This window comes from Chrysemys picta, chromosome 12 (genome assembly GCF_011386835.1).
Source record: "Chrysemys picta bellii isolate R12L10 chromosome 12, ASM1138683v2, whole genome shotgun sequence".
Classification (NCBI taxonomy): Eukaryota; Metazoa; Chordata; order Testudines; family Emydidae; genus Chrysemys; species Chrysemys picta.
Window position 1 is genome coordinate 29,563,076 of NC_088802.1, and position 16,409 is coordinate 29,579,484.

Consider the following 16,409-nt stretch of genomic DNA (forward strand, 5'->3'; position numbering starts at 1 on the left):
GCCACCCGTACTTCTACACTGTTGCTGCAGCTTGTGGTGCTTGGCCCTCTGCCTGATGGCTCTCGGCGGGCTCTGTGCTGTCGCATGGGGGCTGCATCTTGCTGGACCCCACGGCCATCCTGCAGCCCTCTGGCCACTCCTGGCTCACCAGGGGTGCCATTTCTGATTTTGAGGGGTGGGAGGCAACTTGAACTGTGATTTAGGGGATATTTAGGCACCTGAAAACTCTAGGGTTTTTATTTTTTTATTTTTTGCAGATAACAGAAATTATCTGACAGAAGCATTGTACACAATTCCTATAGAAAGAAGGAAAATAAATATACAAACTCCAATTAAAGCCACATTTAAGTTTATATGTACATTTAGAACAATCAGGAGATAATACAGCAAGATATTCCCAATCCTAAGCCTTGAGGTACTGGTTCTGGAGCCTTAACACAGATCTCAGAAACACATGTTTGATATTTTGTACACTATCTTTAGTAGAGACAAAGAAAATCTGCTTAAAATCTGCTTACTTTCTCTAACAGACACACTGTGTTACTGCCATTATCTACTCTATTTTAGTCAATTGTTTTTCACTCCACTAAAAAATGGATTTACTTAATTTTAACATACACGATTAAGATATTTTTCTTTTATTAAGAACAGGAATTTTTTTAAAAATTATTTTGGCATTTATGTTTGCAGATCACAATCATGTACGTGACTCACTAATATTTGACTCCATCATTACTATTAGTATCAGACTTGGAACCACATTTATTTTTGTATGAATTTTAAGTTATTTTACAGATATAACTAAAAATACCATTTGAAAATAAGCGACCTTCATCCGCACAGTGTCTAAAGTTGTGTTTGTTTAGATAACTTTTTTTAGACTGGCACTGCTAAGGTGAGTACAAGCTAAATTTACATTCTAGAAGGATGCTATTATTTGATTGTACCATTTTAAATAATGAGTGACAAAGCACAGTGTGGTAATAAAAGTAAGGATAATTACTGCAGCCAGGGCAGGACAGGTTAGGCATTTTAGAACTCACTTCTCAATTAATTAAATTTAATCATAATAGAGAAATTTATGAAATGCATAGATCAGTCAAAAAACTGAAATAACAGCACTGTAATCCTTAATGAACTTTGAAAGAATAAAATTACATAGAATATATGTGCCTTACACATTTCAACAGGAAGTACCAAGAAGTAACAACAACAAAAACAACAATAATAATACAAGTGTGTGTGTTGGGGGGAGTGTGTGAGAGAGATTGTGCATGAGAGTGTGTGTGTGTTGGGGGAGTGTGTATGCATGACAGAGTATGTGTGCACAAAATGTGTGTATTGGGGGATTGTGTGTGAGAGAGTTTGTGTGTTGGGGGGAGTGTGTGCATGCCTGAGTGTGTCATCACTCTGTCTCTTTAAGCAGGGTACTTAGGAGCCTGAACACTTGTTCAGATAGCAGCAGCTGCTGTGGGCAGCACTCACTCCTGAGCCAGCAGCAGACAGGCTGCCCCTGTTCCCAGACCTAGCTCAGGGGCGACTGGGTATACGGGTGGGGGGAGGAGGACACCCTAACATCAGCTCCCCAGCTCTGCGCAGCAGACAGGAGACAGGCTCCTGGTCCGGAGCAGCTTACCCAAGAGCAGCTCTATGAGGAGTGGAGAGGAGGTGTGAGCAGCAGTGGAGCAGGGTGGCGGGAGGAGGGGCAACCCTACCCCAGAGGCTTGCAGCAGTGCTGCCCTGAGCATAGTGCCCTAGACAGTGGCCCCCCTCACCCAGCTGGTGACTCCCTCCCTGCCTGGCCACGGCCGAGTCCCGTCTCCAGAGATGTGCAATTGATGCTCCTTTAAAAAAAAAGTGTTAATTTGTTTTGAGTTAATCGCATGCCTTAACTACGATTAATTGACAGCCGTAGTAGAAATGCTTGAACACTGGAAACAAGAACACCCTGAAAGCTCGGAAACCAGAAGGCAAAGAAAAATAACTCAATATTAAAAAAAGATTTTAAAGCCAATCTCATGATTTTAGGGGGCCTGACACATCATTTTTGAATGCTTGGGGCTGGCAAGACTGTAATGGCAATGCGTGATAGCTATAATTTATATATTTTCCATGTCTTTGCTGTACTTAAGGTATCTCATATTGAGGGATACCCATTCCTCTGTCATGGTCTTAATGGTATGCATACCAGGGATCAAGTCTGTTTCTACTCTGAAATTCTACATGCCGCCTCCCAAAGAAGGGGATGATTTTCCCAGTGAAAGAGGCTGTGAAAGTAAAGATTGGCTCTCTTCCAGAAAATGTAACCTCATAAAATGTAACTTTCTCCCCTTCATAATCTAGATAAACCCCAATTTTACTGGGGCCAGAAAGTAGGTCCAGAGGAGACTTAGGGGAGGTGAGGGCCCAGTACTTATTCGTTGTATGCTCCAAAGCCCAGACCCCCTCCCCTGGCATAGGGCTTATCACTCCCTGATCTATCACAGGCAGTTTGGCAATGCCCAATACCCACTGATTTTTGTTCCCCACCTCCACTTCCCAGTAACATCTCCCTGAGGTGAAGCCCTTAGAGCCCAGCACACAGGGAGCAGGGTAAAACCTGTTCTGTTTCTCCAGAAATTCTGTGTGTTGGTATTCGTGTATCACACTCTCATCTGTGGACACGACAGAACAGGGATTTGCCAGGTCTGGATCCAGAGTGGCCTGCACTGTAAGAGAGGAGAGAGAGAGAGAGGAGGAGAGTGTTAAGGTCTGTTCTCACTGCAGAGGTAACCCAGGCTCTTACTCGGCTGCTAACCCTAATGCGCTTCCTGTCCAGATACATAAACCCCACACCTGAGTTCAGTGGTGCTTTCCACCCAGGCCAGCTGGCTTGGATGGGGAGCTGAGTTACAGCCTGGGTTCTACTTTCACTCGGGCTGGTGCCTGCCCACCTTGCAGCGAGGGCACAGGCTAAACCGCTCCAGCGCTGAGCCAAAGAGTCTGAGGCCAGAAGGGACTACCAGGTCATCTAGTCTGACCCTCTGTATATCACAAACCACCAACCCCACCCAGCACCCACACACCTAACCCAACAACCAACACTAGCCCAAAGTACCACAGCCCACAGCAGACTGGACTGTGATGTGCCACAGGCAGAGAACAGAAGGCACCGAGGTGCACCAGTGCCCGAGGCCCCCACAGTGCAAGGAAATGATTAAGTGAGATACCCCCAGATAATCCTGGCAAGACCTGCACCCACATGCTGCAGAAGAAGGTGAAAGACCTCCAAGGTCCCTGCCAATCAGACATGGGGGAAATAGTCCTCCATTGCTTTCCCACAATTCCCCTGTGAAAAACAGACACTGGGTCCCACGACTCACTAGGAAAGAATTGCACAATAGCTCAGCTTATGGTGGCACAATCAGCCATGGGATGTGCTCCCAGAATTCCTAGCGGCTGACATGGGGGAGAGCAGCACCAGTGAGAACACGGTAACTCAAGTCAGGGTCAGCAGCGTGGCTCCTCACAGCCAGCCCAGGCTAACCTGGGTGCTGACCCCCCCGGGTTCACACTGCAGTGAAGACAGGCCCTTACAGGCAGAGCTCAGCCCTGGGGGAAGCTAGGACCATTTCTCATGCTCCCCAGTTGCCTCGTGCTGCCTGGGGCACTCTGATAGTCAGTCTTGGGGAGCTGCCTGTTGGCTGTAGCTGACTAGGAAATTCACTGTCGTTACCTCCAGGCATCTAGGAGGTACTGTTGAGAGGGTGTGACGAAGTGGGAATTTTTGTAATATTTTTATGATGCCCATATGTGCCTCAGTTTCCTCTATTTGCTGCATAGTTACTTAGTGGGTGAAAAGGGACTGTTTGCTCTTGTGGGAGGGTAAGATATAGGTGTAAGTGTCACCTAGCTCTCTGGGGCCTGAGGTCCCATATCAATGAAACTCCTGAGAAGACAATGGCAAATCCAATTGCCCAGACATGGACACCTAGCAACCAACAACCCAGAGAGCGATGGACTTCCCCACCTCTCAGTAGGGAGGCTGAGCTGCATGTCCCTAGCTCAGGAACAAAGGACTGGGGCAAGGGTGTGAGGTGGAAGTTAAGTGTTGGCTGCAGGAAGCAGTCGGTGGCACACTTGGGAGTCTAAGAAAGGAAATCAAATGGACAGGGAGACAGAGCTTGAACAATGGGGTTCACCAGAGCTTGGCTGGGCTCTGGCTACCCAGAATGGACGATGCTGTTGTGATGTTGCACTCCATATATTTTATGGAAACATGCTTATGAGTGTGAATATGATGTAACTGGAATATATGCTTTATGCAAAAAGGTCTCTTGTACGGTATCATAACAAAGGTTATAGCATACTGAATATATTCCTCCTATTTGTATGTATGTATCATTCTTGTATTGGAAGCTAGAAATATGAATCATAGAATCATAGAATATCAGGGTTGGAAGGGACCTCAGGAGGTCATCTAGTCCAACCCCCTGCTCAAAGCAGGACCAATTCCCAACTAAATCATCCCAGCCAGGGCTTTGTCAAGCCTAACTCTGAGGTCCTATTGTAATTATGCAAAGTGTGGGCCATTAATAGTGGCTTAGAATCTTGATGGCTCCCATTGACTAGGACAATTGGTTGTGAATGGGTTTATTTACCTGCAAGCCTTCCTGTGTACCTGTGGGCCAGCCCCTGGGTAATGAAGAATGAGGTCTCACAGGACATGTGACCATGTCACGCGATACTGGAATCCATCTTAAATCTGGTACTTTTCCATTTAGAAGGAGGGGTGGGGATCTAGAGAGACAAAAGATTCCCACCTTTGCCAAAGCTATAAAAAGTGGGTGGAACAGAACAAAGGGGGCTCCCAGTCATGAGAGAACCCCTGCTTTCCACCTAAGATGTCTGCTGGAACTAACAAGGACTGTACCAGGGGAAAGGATTGGGCCCAGACTAGGAAGGAGTCTAGTCTGTGAAAGAAGCTTATTGGAACATCTCTGAGGGTTAGATATTACCTGTAATCAGTTTCTTAATGTATTAGGCTTAGACTTGCATGTTTTTGCTTTATTTTGCTTGGTAACTTATTTTGTTCTGTCTGTTATTACTTGAAACCACTTAAATCCTACTTTTTATACTTAATAAAATCACTTTTGTTTATTAGTGAACCCAGAGTAAGTGATTAATACCTGGGGGAGCAAAAAGCTGTGCATCTCTCTCTATCAGTGTTATAGAGGACGGACAATTTAGGAGTTTAGCCTGTATAAGCTTTATACAGAGTAAAACGGATTTATTTTGGGTTTGGATCCCATTGGGAACTGGGTGTCTGGATGCTGGAGATAAGTAACCTGCTGGGCTGTTTTCAGTTAAGTCTGTAGCTATGGGGGCATGGACCAGACCCTGGGTCTGTGTTGCAGCAGGCTAGCGTGTCTGGCTCAACAAAACAGGGTTCTGGAGTCCCAAGCTGGCAGGGAAAATGAGCTTAGAGGTAATTTAAGCACATCAGATGACAGTCCCAAGGGGATCTCTCTGACTGAACCTGTCACAGCTGTAATCTTCATTTCTCTACACTAACCAAAAGTTTCCTGTGCTGTGGTCCAGTTGACTAATAAACCTGTTTGGCAATGCTGACTGAGGATCACTGCAGATGCTTGCAGAGGTGCATTGCTCCTTAGGATTGTACAAGTCTCCCTCCAGGTGTATCTCAGTGAACAGAGCTCACTGTGTGAAGCAGGAGTGCAAGGCAGTGCAGCCTCAAGGCAGTGAAGCTGTGTGGTTTACCTTAGAGGAATAGTGGGACCCTTAAGGGGACTGGCACACTTAAAGGGTTCCTCCCAGAGACTGTTCGAAAGCTAGGGCCATAGTACCAATCCTGTGACAGAAGGATCTCTGCCTTCTCCCCTGATCCTTCTCCCTGCTTCCCCTGGGGGTGCTCCACACTCAGCAGCAGAACAGAGCTGGGGCGGTGGCAGACACTAGGCAGAGGAAGTAAAGGGACACCAACTTCAGCTTTTCACACATTTCCACACTGCCCTATTCCCCCTGTATCTCTGGTAGAAAGTCCCCAGGCCGAGAGGAAGGCACGTGAGGTGAGAACTACTCCATCCACTCAGACCAGGAGAAAGGAGTGAGCAACACTGCTGGAGAGACACCTGGCTCTCTGGCGCAATGGTAATTAGGCTTCCTGGTGGCGCTAAATGTCCCCACCAGGGGATGTGTAAAGGTCATCCAAAGCTTGTGCATTATAGTAATTTTGGGGAGGGAACATGGTCTAGAAGTTACAGCAGCTTGGTTAGAAGCCAGGACTCCTGGGTTCTATTCCTCGCTCTGTCATTGACTTGCTGTATGACCTCAGGCACTTCCTCTCTCTGTGCTCCAACTTCCCTTAAATGTACAGTTCCCAGTACCACAGGAAGCACATCCTACTCCACAGGGAGAGACAATGCTCCTTGAACTCTGGGCATGTCCAGACTAGGAAAATAGGTCCTCATTGAAAACACATCATTCTACAGTTGACCCACCAACTAATGCATTTGAAAGATACTACATTGTGTTTGCACTAGTCACACTTAACAATGTGGTAGCTAGTCTGGTGAGGACCAGGCGAAGGGGTCAGGCCTGCCTCCTGATTCCCCCATTGATTCCAGAGGGGCTAGTAAGACTCCTGGAGATTCTCAAACACACCAGAAAGGGGCTCCAGGCCTCAGAGCATTTCCTCCTTCCCCAGAACAGAGAGCAGATAGTCACTGCGTGTTTGGGGTTCTATATGTGCCTGGGGTATTATTTTACAATGTTGATTTGGGGGTTTTCCTTGAAGGATTTGTTGCAGAGGGAAGCGGATATGGGATCTCTATGGAGGAAGGCAGTAGTCAGAGTTCTGGTCAATGGCTGGGAAGTGGAGGTTGCAATCAGGGTCCTTTCTCCACCTACCCAGTAAAAGACCTTCCCCTGCCAGTCTGTGGCTCTCTAGAGCAGGGGTTCCTAAACTGTGGGCCACAGCCCAAAGGTGGGTCATGACACAGTCCCAGTGGTCCACCAGGGTTGATATTTTGGGAGGATACTGCATACATTTGTGGAGTGGCAGTTGGCAATAGGCCTCACCCTGGCTGCAGCAGGGAGCTTCAGGCACTGGGGGCAAGCAGCCTGGGGGCAATGAGGGATGGGTGTGAAGCCCGGGGAGACAGCAGGGGTCAGGGGTGATGGGCTGCAGTGCCTATTTCAGCTGCACAAGTTGGCCTCAGAGAAAAAGGTTAGGAAACCTGCACCAGAGTGGAAGGGGAACTAGAGCATAGGAGCTAGTGGGAGACACTTCCTTAACTCTTTATTTCCCAGTTTTCAGAGGTTGAAGTTTGGGTTCATTGCATGTTCTGGAAGAGTACGAGGCACTGATGATCAAGTTGAACTCTGTGTCAATGATGCTTTTGGGCAGCGAAGCTTGTCTTTCATTTAAAAAATAAAAAAAGAACAATTTTCTAGTCAGTATAATTGCAGAGAGAAGCAGCAAAATGTGACCTGAGTGCACCCTAAAGGCTGTTGTGATTATTGAACCTAAACATTTATTCTACGTTCAATTGTAAATAGTATATGCACGTTCATAAGATGTCACAATAATTTTTGCCTGCTTCAGAATTAACCATAGAAAGTAGGTCAAGTTATTTTCAGGAAAGGGTATTATGAACAAATGCAAGAAAACCAGACAGAGACTGGCTTAGTCCAAACAAAAAGACCCTGCTGATATAGTTCAAAGACTGTTGAAATCGTGCCTGGTAAAAACAAAAGATGTGGAACCAGAAATTAATGGACCAAAATTTGTGTGATGGGTATTAGGCCTTATTGGACAAAGTGATGATGGATGAAGTATGCCAGCCACTTTTCCCCTTTCTGGAATTCTTAAAAAGAGACTTTGGAAAAAAAATCTCATCTCCCATCCCACCTAGCATCCCAGCTCATCTCATTTCGCTCAACCCCAAGACAGAAGGACCAGATCAGACCAAAAGACTTTTTTCCCTAGAGGGAGGCCATTAAGCCTTGCTTTTATTTAAGGAGCCTTGTTTTCACCTGTGAGTCCTGAAAAGTCGTCATGACATCCAGTCCTCAGCCCATCAGTGCGGACACCTAATTACCAGTATCACAGAGGTATGTCAGTTCCTGTACTGTCTCTCTTCCTGCTGTGTTACTTTCTGCCCCCCTTCCCTGCTCCTATCCTCTCTCTCTCTCTCAGCTTTTCATCAGATCTTGAAATCAGCTGCACGGCATCAACACAGTGAAATGGGATGACCACATTCCTCCCCTATCCAAGGAGAAAAGAATCAACCAGATGATGTCCCTGACCACGTGTCCAAGCAATAGCTGCCATGGTCGACCTGCCAGCCAAATCATCCATTCACAGTTCCAGCAACAGCAGCAAAACCTGTATTTCCCCACCTTTTTCCTATCCTCTTTCCCCTCCACCTTGTGTCTGTCTGTTAAAAACAGAAGTGACTACCCTACACACAACAGACTGAAAGCAAAATTAAGCCTTTCCTTTTCATCAAAGAAAGATTATTTTGCAAATCAGAGACTGATATTTTGCCATGAAAAGGAAAGAGACTTTAGAGGTTTTGATTGGTTTCAGTGATTGTTTGTTTTGCATAATCCCTCAATTCCAGTTTCAATATAAATGCTTGTTTAATCTCTTTTCTTTCTTGTGTTTGAGCAGTAAACTTTCAACTTTAGAATTAATTATTTTGGGTGTTTGCCAAAGAACTGAGTAAAACCAATTCCTCTGCAGGACCCCCTGCGCCCCATAAATATCCTATCTCCTAGAACTGGAAGGGACCTTGAAAGGTCATTGAGTCCAGCCCCCTGCCTTCACTAGCAGGACCAAATACTGATTTTGCCCCAGATCCCTAAGTGGCTCCCACAAGGATTGAACTCACAACCCTGGGCTTAGCAGGCCAATGCTCAAACTACTGAGCTATCCCTCCCCCCTTATCACTGTTTTAATACTGGACAATGAAAGAATTTAACTATTTTGGCCCTTGAGATCAATACAAGGCTCCAAATCAGAAAGCCAACAAAAATAATCCACAATATGCTATTTATTAGAATATCTCATGATTTTCAAGCCAGTTTCGTGATTTTCAAGGGCTTGATTCTGATTTCTGAATGTTGTCAATACTGCCCTTTGCAACACTAGAGCAACATAAAGGGGAGAGAATCTGCCCTCGCTTATTTTATATTTCAGTATAAATATATGGGATTGCCAAACCCAATGTGAAACTCTGGCCTGAGTTCTGCAGGAGGTTGGACTAGATGATCTAATGATCCCTTCTAGCCTTCGAATCCAGGACTGTATATTGGTGAAAAACTCTCTTGTTTGAATTCAGAGACTTCTTCTAAAAATTAATACTGAGATTTTAATAAAAAATAATTGTTGTAGGAAAATATCATCATGAAAACTTACCCTCTTTCTCTGCCTTTGATATCAGAAAGCTCAGTTGATAGGGCAGGGACTCTAGAGAAAGAAAAGATCAGAAGAGAGGTGATATCCTCTTTTCTGGTAGGAAACTTAGGGCTGGATTCACAAAGAAGCTTAGACAAGGTGACGCTCAGCATCGCGACACCTAATGCGTAGGCACCTAGAAAATCAGTGTGATTCACAAAGCCCAAGTCAGGTGCCAGCCTCCCTATACCATAAATGGGGAGAGAGATGTGCCTTGGGATGGGATTCACAAAATCCAGCACGCTAGGCGACTCCCTGCTTATGCCTGCCGGTGGGAAATGCCAAGGTGTGGGGGTGTGCTAAGCCCCGTCCGTCTCAGGCAGTTCGGCGACGACAGCAACTGAGTCTGGGTAGCAGTGTAGGTGCCTCCCTCTTCTTGGGATTCTCAGCTGCGAACCCTCTCTGGGTGTTAGGCACCTATGCCATTTTTTGCAAGAATCCCAGGGTGTGGGAGGGGGAAGGAAACCCTCCTGCCTCATAACTTTTAGCTCCATGGTTAGAGCACTTACCTGGCCTTTGGGAGACCCCTGGTTCAAGTCAACTCTGTGCCGGACAGGGAGCAGGGATTTGAAATGGGATCTCCCATCTCTCAGGGTGTGCCCTACTCTCTGGGCTGTAGGATATTCTGATTCAGGGTCCCCTCATGCTCTCCTGTGGGAGAGGTTCCACTGGGGATAATCAATAAAGATCCATTGGGCCAGAGACAGAGAGAATCATGAGACTGTCTCTGTAGCTGGGTGGCTAGAGCACCCACCTGGGAGGTCCAGAAGCCAGTCCCCCTGCTTTATTATTTATACGCTGTGGATCAGCTTCAACAGGGGAGACTGAGGGAGTATATTAGACCCCTGTTGGAATCCCTTCTCCCCCTCTGGCAGCCAGGGGATTTGCATTGGGGGTCTCCCACATCCCAGGTGAGTACCCTAATCACAGAGCTATAGGTTATAAGGGAGCTTCTCCTTCCCTATCGCCTGTTATATTGGGTAAGTTCCCCTACAGGGCCTGATCCAGTAAGTGTGCTCAGAGCATGCATCAGATTAGGCCCCGTAGGTGAGTTAGGAGGAGGAACGCCTTCCATTCCCCAATTCATGTATCTCTCTGGGGCTTAGGTGTCCAGACAGCTAGACTGGGACTGCCGTGAGTGTGCACAGAGGCAGAAACACAAGCGCCTATTTTACTACAAAAATAGAGGTGATGAGTGATTTTAGGCTCCTACAAGGTTTCGTTGCAGCTGAGTGGGGGCTTTGTGAATCCCAGTGGGGCCTGATGCTGGGATTTAGGTGCCTAAAATGGCAGTTAGACCCCTAAGTCCTTCTGTGAATCTAGCCCTCTCCCTTTTCCTGCCTTTGGTCTCAGAGAGCAGGGTCTCTAGAGGAAGGAAGGAAGGAAGGAAGGAAGGAAGGATTGGAAAAAGGTGATTTCATGTTGTCTTGACTTTGGTAATATTCCTACTGTTAATTAATGTAACTGTGCTTGAGAGAGAGAAGCTTTTGAGTTTACTCAGAGCTCTTCTTCAGCTCTGTGTAGCTTGAAAGCTTGTCTCTCTCATCAATCGGAGTTGGTCCCATAAGAGATATTACCTCACCCACCCTGTCTCTTTAATATCCTGGGACCGACACAGCTACAGCAACACTGCATGTAACAGTGCTGTAATATGGAGAGACAGACAGAAGGAAAAGAATGCAGAATGAAAGGTAGATTGGAATGGAGAGATTTTTCCAGTGAGGCCAAACTAAAGTGAAATCATCATCCCAAATATAATATCTTGCACCTCTCCATCTCCCTTCCTCCAAGGATCTCAAAGCACTGGGGGTATTCACTAACTATCACAACAGGGTAGGTTGGCCATTATTTCCCCCTTTTTAAAGATGGAGAAACTTTAGGTACAGGCTTGGGGATTTTCAAAAGGGCTGAGGCCATTTGTGACCAATTCCCATTGAAAGTCAGTGAGAGATGGGTGCCTAATTCCCTTAGGTCCCTTTGAAAATCCCAGCCAGGGAGGCTAAATTCAACATTTTCTAAAACTTCTGGTGATTTTGTGTGTCTGAAATTCTGAGTGGCAAATTTTGACACCTAGTGTTGGGTCTGAGACAATCCAAGTGGAGGCCTGAAGATTTTGCATAATCCCTCAGCCCTATCCACCCCACCCACAAAGACATCTAGCTCTAACAAGTTGTGAACTAATAAGCCAGAGTCCATCTCCTTCCACAGTCACAGAAGCACATCCTCATGTATCATAACTATAGCATAAACCCAGATAACTTAATTACCTTTGAATTTCTTCAGAGACTCCTGTAAACAAACATTTTGTTGAGAAGAGACGCTGAGTCTCTTTCCCAGGTCCTTTGGCACAGCCACTGGTTTCTGAAACGACTTCTCACACCTAGATGGGGGAAAAAACATTCTCTGTTTTCTTTCTTTTCTGAGAATGAACAGAAATTCCCCAAGACTCCATTTTGTATTCCTGGACTCCATTTTGAATAAGCAAGAGTCACTCCATCATTGGAAGCTGCAGCTCACATGGTGCTTCAAAAGTAGAGGAAAGGTCAGCTGTGGTAAACAACATAGAATTGGTGGGAAAACCAAAGTAGGGGAAAGGTCAGCAGATCATCATAAATCTGAGGTAAACAATGGCTGCAGGCTAAAAATAGAACTAGCAGTGAGCATGCGTGGAATGTTTGAAATGTTGGTAGTGAGCATGTCCAGTAAAGATCTGACAGAAACATATTAGCAATAGCATCTAGAAAGTTCTGACAGGACAGTATAAAAGGCAGCGTGTCAGTGAGCAGCAGATGGGAGTAGAGAGAAAAGTTAAGTGAAGAGTGGACGAGAGTGAAGGGGAGCAGAGAAGGAGGCCTGAAGAAGAAAGCAGCAGCACAGTGTCCTCTCTAGCAGCACACCTGAAGAAGCAGCAGCAGAAGCATGCCAGTTATAATTATAGTGTAGTATTAGGGTACGTATATGTGTGTGGGGGGAGGGGTTAAAAAGATGTGTAAGTGTGTATTGATTGTGAAAGGAATTTACTTATGTACATAGGTGCTGGAACTAAGGGTGCTGAGGACCAAGCCAGAGGGTGCTGCAGCAAGTGGTTAGGACATAAGAACGGCCCTGCTGGGTCAGACCAAAGGTCCATCTAGTATCCTGTCTTCTGACAGTGGCCAATGCCAGGTCCCCAGAAGGAATGAACAGAACAGGTAATCATCAAGTGATCCATCCTGTCACTCATTCACAGCTTCTGGCAAACAGAGGCTAGAGACACCATTCCTGCCCATCCTGGCTAATAGCCATTGATGGACCTATCCTCCATGAATTTATCTAATTCTTTTTGAACACTGTTATGGTCTTGGCCTTCACAACATCCTCTGGCAAGGAGTTCCACAGGTTGACTGTGCATTGTGTGAAGAAATACTTCCTTTTATTTGTTTTAAACCTGCTGCCTATTAATTTCATTTGGTGACCCCTAATTCTTGTGTTGTTTACTACTTCTCATAACACTTCCTTATCTACTTTCTCTACACCAGTCATGATTTTATAGACCTCAATCATATCTCCCCTTAGCCATCTCTTTTCCAAGCTGAAAAGTCCCAATCTTATTAATCTCTCCTCTTACGGAAGCCATTCCATACCCCTAATAATTTTTGTTGCCCTTTTCTGAACTTTTTCCAATTCCAATATATCTTTATTGAGATGGGGTGACCACATCTGCAGGCAGTATTCAAGATGTGGGTGTACCATGGATTTATATAGAAGTAACATGATATTTTCTGTCCTATTTTCTATCCCTTTCTTAATTATTCCCAGCATTCTGTTCGCTTTTTTGATTGTCGCTGCACGTTGAGTGGATGTTTTCAGAGAACTAAGCACAATGACTCCAAAATCTCTTTCTTAAGTGGTAACAGTTAATTTAGACCCCATCATTTTATATGTATAGTTGGGATTATGCTTTCCAATGTGCATTAGTTTGCATTTATCAACATTAAAGTTCATCTGCCATTTTGTTGCCCAGTCACCCAGTTTTGAGAGATCCTTCGGTAGCTCTTCGCAGTTTCCTGGGTCTGTTTACCCCTTTTTCCAGATCATTTATGAATATGTTGAATAGGATTAGTCCCAGAACAGACCCCTGGGGGACACCACTATTTACCTTTCTCCATTCTGAAAATTGACCATTTATACCTACCCTTTGTTTCCCATTGTAAACCCTGTATATAGTTTGGTTCAATGGTTCTCAACACCCCCACTATAAAAATTGTTCCAACACCACTGCCTATGTAAAGTTTAAAGTATAAGAACTGCTGTCAGTGACCTGTGGCAGACTGGCCATCGTAACAGGGCGCAGCCACTATGGATCAACTCAACTGACTGTTATTGTGGTTTGGGGTGCTTTTTTACTTGCTGTAAGAGATTTGTGTTTTAGATTATTATTGTATTAGGGATTGTTGTTTACACCAATAAAAAGGTGTCTTGTTTGGAAGGAACACTTCCTTGTGTCGATCATTCATTTATTGAAAGACTGTATCAGTGTCCTCCAGGTATTTCCTTATGCACCCTGGAGACCATACCCAAGGAGAACAGTTTCGTTAGTAGGTGGGTTGTTTTAAGGGAACCCTTGGTAAACCCAGGAGGGGGCAATCGGTGAGCTATTCCGGGGTTCCCTAAGTCTGTTTTCAGGGAAACAGGGCTGCCGTCTAGTGGACTAGTTGTGAATTTGTAACTCCCACTGGTGAGTCAACTGGCCTCCTCAAAGGAGTATTTACGTGCCTAACTCCCATCTGAGGATCTAAAGAGTATGGGGCTCAGAAGCTGCCCTCTCAGACAGAAAGGCCTAATTCCGTGGGAAAGGATGCCCCAGTGGTTAAGGGGTTGCTGTAGGACTCTGGAAACCTAAGTTCCTCTCCTGGCTCTCCCACAGACTCCCTGTGTGACCTTGGGCAAGTCACCTAAAGGTGCCTACGGGGATTTTCAAAAGCACCTAACCAAGCTAGGCTCCCATCTGGCTCTGATTGCAATGGGAGGTGCCTAACTTGCTTAGCTGCTTTGGAAAATCCCACTAAGCGCCTGTCTACATCTCAGGTGTCTAAATACCCTTCAAAATCTGACCCCTGGCATCCAATCCCCTTCCAGCATTGTTAGGAGGAGTGGGAATGAGCTACATACCTGCTCCAGGTGCTTTTGATGTCCTAGAAGAAAGAGAGAAAATAGACCTCAGTCCCATGTGCCACAAATTGGGGATCCCTCTTGTCCCTAGTTGAGCTCCAGATGCAGTTATCTGTAGTTAGCAATTTTAAAAGTCCATTTACATACTTACATGGAATGTGGCCCCTAAGCATGCACCCATAATTATGGGTTTTCTTCTTCTAAATTCTATTTTGCTTGTGCTAATGGCACTTGCTCAAACAGACTAATCAGACACATGAATCCTTGACTTGCACACGCAATTGCTTTTTACGGAGTGATTGCCTTTCTCAAGCTAAAAGCTCCATGTACACAATTCTGGTAATCAATTCAGGAAGCCAGATTAATTCCCATTTTTTAATAGGCCCTAAAACGAGCTTTACTTTCCTAATCTCCCACTTCCTATAAACGGTGCCCTTTATTGTTTCCATATGATATATCAAAAAGGCCTGAGACATCTGCTTTTAAAACAGCAAAACTCTGTTTTTCACACTGGAAATATTAGAAATGTCAAAATTTGTTTTCCGTGGCAGTGCTAAAGGACACGCTGACAGTCTCTATTGTGGAGTGGGAGCTCTCCAAGAATTTAATAAACTCCAAAGTTAATCAAGCTGAATCTCTCCCTTCCCTTTGCACGGATCTGGGTGTCTCTAACTATCTCACCTGCAGGAATTCACTTGTTGGCTGCTGACACTTCTTTTCTATCTCACTAATCAAGTCACTCAGACGAGAAATCTCCTCAGACAGTTTGGTGACATTTTCATCCAGCATCTTCACAGTCTCCTTGTCAAGCTCTTCCAGCCGGGCCAGCAGAAGTCGCTCTTGTGCCTCCAGAAAGAGTCGCAGTTGCTCAAATTCAGACACAACCTTCTGCCTCTCAGCTTCTATCTTTCCCTGTAATGAAGAGAAACAAACCAGGAAAGGACAGGTCAGGGACATGGAGAGAGTCTGAGGACAGTTCTTAGAGCCCTCTTTTCATTTCAACCTACTAAGAACATACAGTTGAGATTTCAGGAGAACATGCCTGTTGATACTAGAGGGAAGATTTTCTGGTAGTCTCTCAGCTGGCCTGAATGAATAACATGTTCAGAAGTACCTTTGTGATATAGTAGTCCAATTCCCACTCTCAGAGGTCACTTTTGGTGCTTAGGAGCCTAAGTTTCTTTGAAAATGACTTTTGAAAATAGGATTCAGGGTGAATTTTTCAGAAGCAGGAAAATCATTTTGGAGTTTAAACCCATTTAAAATGTATAAGGACTTGCTTTTTCAAGATATTTAAGTGTCTAAAGATGCAGATAGGCCCCTAGATGGATTTTCAATATCACTTAGGTGCCTAACTCACTTTGATTACAGAGGACATTCACCTCTGTATTTTTAAGCATCTAAATACCTTTGATAATCTGGTCCTTAGCTACTTGCAAAATTGTTAGCCTTAGGCTCTGAAATAATTTAGGCACTTTTGAAAATGTTACTCAATATCTCTAAATGATGAGTTTTCAGGTATGAGTTGCTTAGTATATTTTGTTTATCATCTCCAGCTCTTACACGTTTCATCCAGCATTTTGTTAATTACATTGTCCCAGAGGAAACCAGTCATGTCTGGTGGTTATAGATGGGGATTCGGGGGAGGATTTCAAAGGTACAAAATAGCCGTTAGGTGCCTAAGTCCTATTGAAAGTCAGTGTGAATTAGGCACCTAATCCCCATATGTGGCTTTGAAAATCAACCCTGATATCACTGTTGTAGCTGAATTTGGATCCACTGATGTTTGGGGAAT

At 45.0% G+C, this 16,409-nt stretch overlaps 1 protein-coding gene across 2 annotated transcripts in view; it reads right to left on the bottom strand.

Moving 5' to 3' along the window:
- Positions 1-230: 230 nt before the first annotated feature.
- LOC101949283 (zinc finger protein RFP-like) overlaps positions 231-16,409 on the bottom strand; it is a 48,576-nt gene continuing 32,397 nt past the window's right edge. The window contains exons 3-7 of one of the 2 annotated variants that reach the window (XM_008176281.4): positions 15,296-15,526; positions 14,615-14,637; positions 11,731-11,843; positions 9,425-9,475; positions 231-2,708 (exon numbers count right to left, since the gene is read on the bottom strand). In XM_008176281.4, the coding sequence (XP_008174503.1) occupies positions 2,173-2,708; positions 9,425-9,475; positions 11,731-11,843; positions 14,615-14,637; positions 15,296-15,526 (954 nt within the window). In that variant the 3' untranslated portion in view covers positions 231-2,172. The remainder of the gene's footprint in view (positions 2,709-9,424; positions 9,476-11,730; positions 11,844-14,614; positions 14,638-15,295; positions 15,527-16,409) is intronic. The other variant, XM_008176282.4, reaches the window with a different exon arrangement.